Raw genomic sequence first — 9176 nt, forward strand, 5'->3', positions numbered from 1 at the left:
CGTTTCTAAAATTTAAAAGGTGCGCGACTTGCTATTTCGACGCCGCTATCACGCGTCCGCGTCGTGCATCTCTCTATGACTCTCTCGATTATCTTGTTGATTTTCGACGTTTTCGAAACATTTTAAAAGGTGCGCGACTTGCTATTTCGACGCCGCTATCACCGTTCGCGTCGTGCATCTCTCCTTGACTCTCTCGATCATTTCGGTGATTTTCGACGTTTCTAAAGATTTAAAAAACCACGCAATTTGCAATTTCGACGCCGCTATCACGCGCCACGCAATCGCTTCGTGTGAGAAAGACAGCCGATAACGGCTTAACGTGACGGTGCGCTAACTCGCGCTCGGACTCTCTCACTCTCTCTCGCGCGTCAATCAGCGGGCGCTTCAAGTCTGCGCGCGCGCTTGAATATTTCGCTTCAGTAGCGAATAATCAATAAACGATTCAACAATCCGGCATCGATAATCATGTCGAATGCCGTGAGTGACCTGCTCATCGAGCAGGGAGCTTGTATTGACGAGATCAAACGAGATCTCGTCAACTTCAAGAAGCTGGCCAAATCAAACGTGACACTCGCCAAGACGCGAAGTAGGCTTGCCAAGTTGGAGGAGCACTGGGCCGCCTGCCGCGGCCTTCATGTCAAACTGCTTCAAAAGACGACCACGGAGCAGCAAACGACCTTGCCGTACTTCACTCTGGAAGAGTTCCTGAGAGCTGAGGATGTCTACATTGACACGGCCGATCTGTTGCAAGATACGATAAGTTGATTATCTCCTAATACAATTCCGTTTACCGATCGTAGTTCCGATTCCTCCGTTCGCGAAACAAATAATCATTGCTTCCAATTGCCACGCATCGCGCTGCCAAAGTTTTCTGGGAAATTAACCGATTGGGAAAACTTCCGAAACATTTTCGAATCTCTCGTAGTAACTAACGACGCTCTTTCAAATTCTCAAAAATTTCATTACTTAAAAACGAGCGTAACGGGAGACGCTTCCTTGCTGATCAATAATTTAAAAATTTCCGATGCGAATTACGAATCTGCCTGGCAATTGTTAACCAATGAATACGACGATAAGCAAGCGTTAATCTATGCTCATTTACACGCGTTTATTAGCCTTCCGGTTATAAAAAGCAAGATTGTAAGCGATTTGCGAAAATTGCGCGACACAGTGTCTGCATCGTTAGCCGCGTTAAAAAATCTCGATCGTCCCGTAGAACAATGGGACGACATTCTTGTTTATACAATAACGCAAAAGTTTAGCGCGAAAACACCTACCGAATGGAATTTAAGGCGAATCAAACGAAATGAGCCTTCTTCTTATCAGGAGCTTAATGAGTTTTTACTCTCCGTATACGCGGATTGTCGGACTTTGCCGATTCAAGCAAGGACTCCGGTTCTTCGAAAAATGATAAACCGCGTTTAACGGTAAACAACGTGACTGCCTTTAAATGTATTTGTTGCTCCGGTGAGCATCACGTTTCGAAATGCGAAGACTACGCGAAGAAATCAGCTTCACAGCGCTTTGCTCTCGCGCGCCAGCATAAACTTTGCTTTAACTGCTTAAGGTCCGGACATTTCCCGTCGAAATGCCCGAGCAAATATCGGTGCAGACAATGTCGTCGCTCGCATCACACATTGCTGCATTCAGCGGCAAATCAAAATGCCTCCGATAACTTGGCCAGTTCCGAGGCCATTACCTCCGAATCTGCGTCACAAGCCGCATCTAATGCGATTACAAATCAGACGGTCAATACGGTCGCGGCCGTCCAGATAGTACCGCCCTCGCTTCAGGAACATCCAAATGTCCTCTTGGCGACGGCATGGGTCGACCCCACACGGGGGAGGGTCGCTGCTTAAAGGTTCGCGCGTTGTTGGATCAAGGATCCACCTTTAGCTTTATATCAGAATCGCTCTCACAGGCGTTGCGCACTAAACGGCAACGAGCCGATTTACAAATTAAATGCTTCGGCGAAAAATACACGGGTACTGCGAAATCGCGCGTAAAACTACAGTTAACCCCGTGTGCTCAAGCTGATCCGAGCTTTCCTCTGACGGCTTACATTTTTCAACGCATTACTTCATACGCTGCCTCGCGGATTCAGCCCTTCGATGCGTAGCCTCATTTACAGGGTCTATCTTTTGCTGATCCTGATCCTTCAAGTCAACATCAAATTCATTTGTTGATCGGTGCTGACCTTTACGGCTCGCTTCTGAAGAGCGATGTCTGTCAGGGTCCTCTTGGAACTCCGACAGCACAATTGACCGCTCTCGGTTGGATCCTTTCCGGCCCCACAAATAGTAAGCCGACTACTACTGCTCAAGCATCTGTATTAAACTGCGTGTTGGAACAAAGCACGCACTCTCTTCTCCAGAAGTTCTGGGAAGATGAGGAGATCTCGCGGCCTGTCCCCCTCACGGAGGAGGAGGAGAGGTGCGAGGCTCATTTCATCGCCAACCACTATCGTACCCCTCAGGGACGCTATGCGGTTCGATTGCCCTTCAGGCATGATTTCCCGATAAAAATCGGTAATTCTTTGCACATTGCAACCTCGCTTTATAATAAAATGGAAGGAAAGCTTTGTCCTGAACTTCACGCGCAATACAACGAGTTCTTACGAGAGTATAATTCGCGCGGTCATATGAGGAAGGTGGAATTATTTGACCGCTCCGAGTTCGAGCCGGTATATATTCCTCATCATCCCGTTTTGCGCGACTCGAGTTGCACTACGAAATTGCGCGTTGTCTTCAACGCTTCGTGCAAAACGAGCAATAAGACTTCGCTTAACGATCACTTACTGATCGGTCAGAGACTGCAGCAAGACCTCTCCGCTATATTATTGCGCTGGCGTCAATGGCAATTTGTTTACACGGCGGACATTGCTCAAATGTTCCGCCAAATTCTCGTGCATCCGTCTGACGCGAATTTTCAAAGAATCTTCTGGCGATCGTCGGCCGATGGGCCGATTGAACACTATCGCCTTCTCACTGTAACGTACAGGCTCGCCCCCGCTCCATACCTCGCAATGAGGGTACTGAAACAGTTTTCTCTAGATGAAGGCGACAACTATCCCGCGGCTGTTCCAATTCTCAGCGAGTCCCTCTACGTGGACGATGCACTCTTTGGCGCGGACGATACGACTTCATTGATAGAAGCTCGTGTCCAACTAGTTGAGATTCTGCGAAAGGGAGGTTTTCAACTACGAAAGTGGGCTTCTAATGCCTCCTCTCTTCTTCAAGAACTTTCGGCTCATCAGCCGGAAGTCACCGATCACTTACTCGTAAAAGAAGATGACCTCAAGGTTCTCGGGCTTTCATGGCTTGCTAAAGAGGACGCGTTCAAATTTGTGATAACTCCGTTGAGATCGGTTACGCACACGAAACGTTCCGTTCTCTCGTTCACGGCAAAATTATACGACCCACTAGGATGGGCTGCTCCGGTTGTTGTAACCGCGAAAATCTTGCTACAAGAGTTATGGCTTCTCAAATGTGATTGGGACTCCCCTCTTCCAGAGGAGTTGCGCGATCGTTGGGAGAGCTACACCAACGATTTAGAATCATTAAACCGCGTCCGAATACCGCGTTGGACCGGTCGACATTCCAATAACCTCGCGTTCGAAATCCACGGGTTTGCCGACGCTTCAAACCGCGCTTACGCGGCGGTCGTTTATATTCGAGTGCTTCCTTCGCCAACGAAATTTCAAATCACTCTGCTCGCTTCTAAAACAAAGGTCGCGCCGATCAAAACCGTAAGCATCCCGCGCTTGGAACTGAACGCTATCGTCCTCCTCAGCCGGCTAATCAAGTGGACCTTGACATCGTTGAAATTATTTCCGATTCCAATATACGGATGGACGGATTCGACCATCGCTCTCGCGTGGCTCCGTCAACACCCATCAAAATGGAGCACCTACGTAGCTAACCGCGTATCCGAAGTGCATACCTGTCTGGATTCCGTTTGTTGGAATCACGTTCCGTCTCGAGATAATCCAACGGACTGTGCCTCGCGCGGCTTGACCGCCTCCGAGCTCGTGACTCACCCGCTATGGTGGAACGGTCCTCGATGGCTTCAGAAGCCATCGACTGCGTGGCCGATTCTGAATGTCTCAGCTCCGCTCGACTCTGCCACCGATCAGCAGGTGTCGGTGGAAAGAAGACGGCCTGTGACGCTCCATGTTCAAGAGGCCGAGGAATGGGAACTCCCATATAGGTTCTCCACTTGGACCAAGCTTGTCCGCGTGACTGCCTATATGAATCGCTTTATTCTTTGTGTAAAAGAAAAGAGCGCGTCTCGCTCCCAACTCTCCCCCCTTCTGAACGCCGATGAGTTTAGGAGGGCGGAAATCTTCTGGTTGCGCTATCTGCAACAGAGATTCTTCGAGCGGGAAACGCGCTCACTAAAGAATAACGGCACCATGCCGCATTCGAGCTCGTTGAGCAGATTGAGTCCTTTTCTAGGAGAGGACTCTTTACTCCGTCTTGGCGGGCGGTTGACGAATTCCGCGCTCAGCTATGACGAGCAACATCCTATAATAATTCCGAAACATCACTTATCCGATCTCTTAATTGATCGCGCTCATAAATCCACGTTCCACGGGGGGACACAGCTAGTACTCCGTGTGCTGCGTCAGCGATACTGGCTCATTGGAGGCCGCAGCTCAGTAAAGGCGCACATTCGAAAATGTGTAGTCTGCACTCGTCACGCGGCTAAATTGTCTTCTCAGTTCATGGACGACCTTCCAGCCGCTCGTGTCACCCCTTCGGCGCCTTTTACTCATTGTAGGGTTGATTACGCCGGCCCACTCCACGTAATTTCATTCGTCGGCAGAGGGCAAAAGGCCAGAAAAGTATATATCGCTCTGTTTGTTTGTCTTGCTACAAGGGCGATTCACCTCGAATTAGTGGAAGATTACTCTACGCCCGGCTTTTTTGCAGCCTATCAGAGGTTCGCTAGCCGAAGAGGTCTGGGCCGCTGGTCACGTCCGGCTTCATTACTATGTCCGGGTATGTAAATTTTTTTTCCATCTCTAAGAAATAAATCTAAACTAATCAAACATTATTTGCAAAACGCGCCCAAAAGCCGCCCATGACGCACTTAACTCCGCCTAGACCTAAGCGTGGCGCTTTCGTAGCGCCTAAGGGTCCCCACCACGTTGAGAGCCCCTACTCCGGAGAGTTCTCCTCTCCAGGCCGCCGCAGGCCGAGCCGCCGAAACGAAGGCCCTTAGAACAGTCCCGAAATTCGTCATTCTCTGCTCGACACGCGACAGTACAGTCGCACTTCTAAATTCTAACTCTGATTCGCAATTCTCACTCCCTAATTCTAAAATTTCTAACAACTCTAAGTATTAAAATTAAAAAAAAAACATTCCCCTAACTCGAAAATCTATTCAAGTCTAAAGAGTCTAATTCTAAGTTCTAGTTTCAAATCTGTACACTAAAGCGAATAAATCAGTGTATTCTTTCATGTGTGAAAACTAGGTTCAGTACTCCTCAAAACTTCCACTACTCCCGTGAATAAAATACGAGAGCGTTAAATCTGTCATACGCATTTGAATTCAGAATTTAAACTGTTTTTTGGAGCGGACCACCGTCATCACAGTTAAGAATACTTCTCGCATTTTGCCAAAATAAGGAATTGATGTGAGGTCCGCCGCATATCAACCCTCCTTAGTTGAGTAACATTCAGATGCATCAAATTCAATATGCCTAAGACGCGACTCGCGGGAAGAAGAATCAACTACAAAACTAACGCGACTCTATCGTGAATCAACGACCGAGGAATACTCTCAATTTCTCGGAGTGGAGTAGCAGGTCGGAAAGGATAAAGGGGAAAGAGGTGTGAGAAGGTTGAAGAGAATGGAAAAAATCGAAAAAATAAAAGTTGACGTGTAAGGGTGGAATTAGGTAGTAGGAGGAGAAGAAATAGAGGAAGAATAGAAAATTGTCTAAGAAAGATGTTTTTGGAAATTAATTAGGGTTTAAGAAAGGAAAAATGAGAAAAAAAAGTGGAAATAGCAGATAATTGGCGTGTGTACATCGCCTGATTTTTTGATGGTCCTCGAGGACCCCGATCGGCTGCCGCCCTACGCGAGCTCCGAAATTCGCGCAGCCCTCAAGTCAGTCCTCGAGAGAGCGAGCGCCGAGAAACATAAGTCTCGGTACGCGACGAACTTGTAGAAAGTGAATAAACTAATTTAAACCGTTTCAAAACGCGTACAATCATTTGATCACGTTAACCCGGCATCCTACAACGTTAAATCTTATACAATAATAATACTAATACTAATAATCTAATATAATTATATTTATACATAATTATACATAAAAATTAGTAATTAAATTTAATTAATAATTTTATTTAATCGCTAGTTTTCTAGCTCTTATTTTCAATTCATTCCTGGCAATTTTTATTAAACCTGTATATGGAAAAGCATCCAGAAATATCACTCCAGCACGAAGCTTATATTGATCCTTCAAGTTATTAGCCACCAAATCAATTAATTCTTGCTTTGTTACCTATACAAAAAATAATTTATTCCATATATATAATTGTATATTCTGTTAACACATACATAAAAATACATTATAAATCATAATACAAAAAAAATAAAATTTTTTTCTTATATAAACGTAAGTCAAAAATGTAGAATATACCTAATTTTTCATCTAAAACTTTATTTTCCATAAAATTGATTTTGAAATTTCATTAGATACAAGTGCATTTGATTAACAAGAAAAATTGGCTTAATAGATCGTGTTACATACAACTATATCTGTTTGTATTTATAGAAAATGTTTTGTCACATTTTGTCTATTATTTATGTTCAACTTTATATTTGTAGAGTTATGGACAATAAAAAAATAATAACAATAATTAAAATCGCATTTTGTCAATATATCGTCAAAAATGTCAAACTTTACTATGGAACCGTCAGATGAACTCACATGACATCAGTGTTGCCAGTTCCCGAAATATAAATACACATTTAAGGAAATAAAGATTCAAAACATATTACTCTCAACTTCAGCTTCTAATACATATTATGTGGCAAGAAGAGTGATATTTTCAGCAATTTATGATTTGATAGAATAAATACATGATATTGAAACTTTCATACTCGAAAAAATCTTTAAAGTAAATTTTTATCAAAAACTTGTGTAGAAAAATTTTTTAATTTTCATTTGCATAATAAATTGTCTCCATTTTGTTTTCGTATATGCTCTATATATAAAATTAATATTTAAATTTATCATTTTTATGAGATATAAATATATATTATACATTATATATATTTCTGGAACATAAAAAATAAAGAATTTACAGATGTATCTATTTCTAAAAAGTTTATAGAATTGAAAGAGTAAAAAATTGAAATCTTGAAAATAAGTTATTAAAAATTATGTTATAAAAATGTTTAACGAAGTTCTTCGAATAAAACTTTTCACTTCGCTATTGTTAAATTATTATTTCATAGAATTTTGCTGTGTGATTTCATTAAAATTGCAACAAAGTTATACCTTTGCATCGGGTATTTTAGTGACAAAACCAACAGAATGTTCATCATCTACTGGATGAGGCACTCCTATTACTGCAGCTTCCATCACTTCTGGGTGTGTCATTAAGATAGCTTCAATTTCTGCAGGTGAAATATGATATCCTTTGTACTTTATCAATTCTCTTATTCTATCCACAATAAAAAGTTCCTTGTCTTCGTCAAAATAACCCATGTTACCCGAATGTAGCCATCCTAAAACAAATTTGAACTTATTCTTTTATGGTATATTTTCTTCCAAAAAACTTATTTTAATAAAATTTTATTATAATACATGAATTTTTCGGACCTATATTTTTCTCGCCTATTTTTCTCCATATGTAAGTTCGAGATTAATTTATATATGGAACTTACAATTAGAAATCTCAAACCAAGAAATGCAGTTCCGAAGAATTAATTTTTCGCGCTTGGGCTCTATTGGCCGATTTAAAATTCATGTATTATTATTATTAATAATATTGAGAGCCGACATATATTTCTTATTAAAATTTTATTAATTAAGTATACGGCGTTAATAAATATAGAAAAATATATTTTTAATTAAAAGTAATTGTTATTCAAAATAATATATTTATTGTAATTCTGTGCAAACCAATGTTAACATTTTTTAAAATCTTGGGCTATCAATCTGAATAATATACTAATGTTTAAAGCATCAATTTTTTTTCAATTAAAGTTTTTTATTTTAATTTTTGTTTATCTTAACTGTTTATCTTTTATTTTTTATTTTTTGGATAAATTTTTTATTATTTGTGTAGTAAATTAATACAATTATTATTTGTACAACAGTTTTTTTAATTAAAATATTTCTATTTAAAAAAATAAAAATTAATCAATGAATTTTAGCATAAGTTCTTTTATTATAAGCTTATTCTATTGTCTATTATAGTTATCTTATTATACTTTCAACTGGCTATGATTTGCTATGGTATACACATATAAATGAATATTTGTACATAAATAATTGATGTAATTTAATTATATCATTGTTAACATGCGCGTGCGTGCAAAAGTAAAGGTTTTTTCACCTTCCTCGTCAACAATGCTTTTAGTCGCTTCAGGGTTTCTATAATAGCCATTCATTACGTTCGGTGTCTTTATCCACAATTCTTCGGGATTATTTGGATCAAGAGCCTTTCTATTTTTTGGGTCTACGGCTTTTATTTCTACATTATTGATTACAGTCCCGCTAGATCCAGCCTTGTGATGCGGCAGCTGAAATGTCTCGATTCCACAGATTTTGGTCATTCCTAGAAATATAAAATAAATAATCGAATTTCCAATATAAATCTTCCTTATTTTATGTATTATTTATTATATATTATGATTGTATATTTATTTGCATTTTCTTACACTAGAATATACCTACCATAACCTTGTAATATTAGAACATTTGGTAAGGTACGTCTCATTTATACCTGTACTTTTGGTTTACTTACCGCACCACCAAAAATTATGATTTTCAAAGACGATAATAAATATTTTCTTGCATAACCCCTTTTAAGAAATTGATTGATCATACTTGGGTTTAGAAAAATCACCGTTACCTGACTAGCAAAGTAAAAAAAATTCTTCATATTTTGGTATTACAATATGTCTGTTAAATGTGAAAATGTAAAATC

The 9176-nt window shown here is 40.5% G+C and overlaps 2 protein-coding genes across 2 annotated transcripts; one reads left to right on the plus strand and one right to left on the minus strand.

Moving 5' to 3' along the window:
• The first annotated feature begins 465 nt into the window (after nt 1-465).
• LOC146721219 (uncharacterized) lies at nt 466-5011 on the plus strand. The gene is made up of 3 exons (XM_085487289.1): nt 466-760; nt 1746-2002; nt 2132-5011. The coding sequence occupies exons 1-3, from the start codon at nt 466-468 to the stop codon at nt 5009-5011; spliced, it is 3432 nt and encodes a 1143-aa protein (XP_085343415.1).
• Nucleotides 5012-6355: 1344 nt separating this feature from the next.
• LOC114944899 (uncharacterized) lies at nt 6356-8966 on the minus strand. Its single transcript, XM_029320958.2, has 4 exons — nt 8924-8966; nt 8583-8804; nt 7520-7749; nt 6356-6517 (listed from the first exon to the last, which is right to left on the minus strand). The coding sequence occupies exons 1-4, from the start codon at nt 8964-8966 to the stop codon at nt 6356-6358; spliced, it is 657 nt and encodes a 218-aa protein (XP_029176791.2).
• Between the last annotated feature and the right edge of the window lie 210 nt (nt 8967-9176).

The sequence above is a fragment of the Nylanderia fulva genome, unplaced genomic scaffold (genome assembly GCF_048542155.1).
Source record: "Nylanderia fulva isolate GAGA-0341 unplaced genomic scaffold, ASM4854215v1 Scaffold521, whole genome shotgun sequence".
Lineage (NCBI taxonomy): Eukaryota > Metazoa > Arthropoda > Insecta > Hymenoptera > Formicidae > Nylanderia > Nylanderia fulva.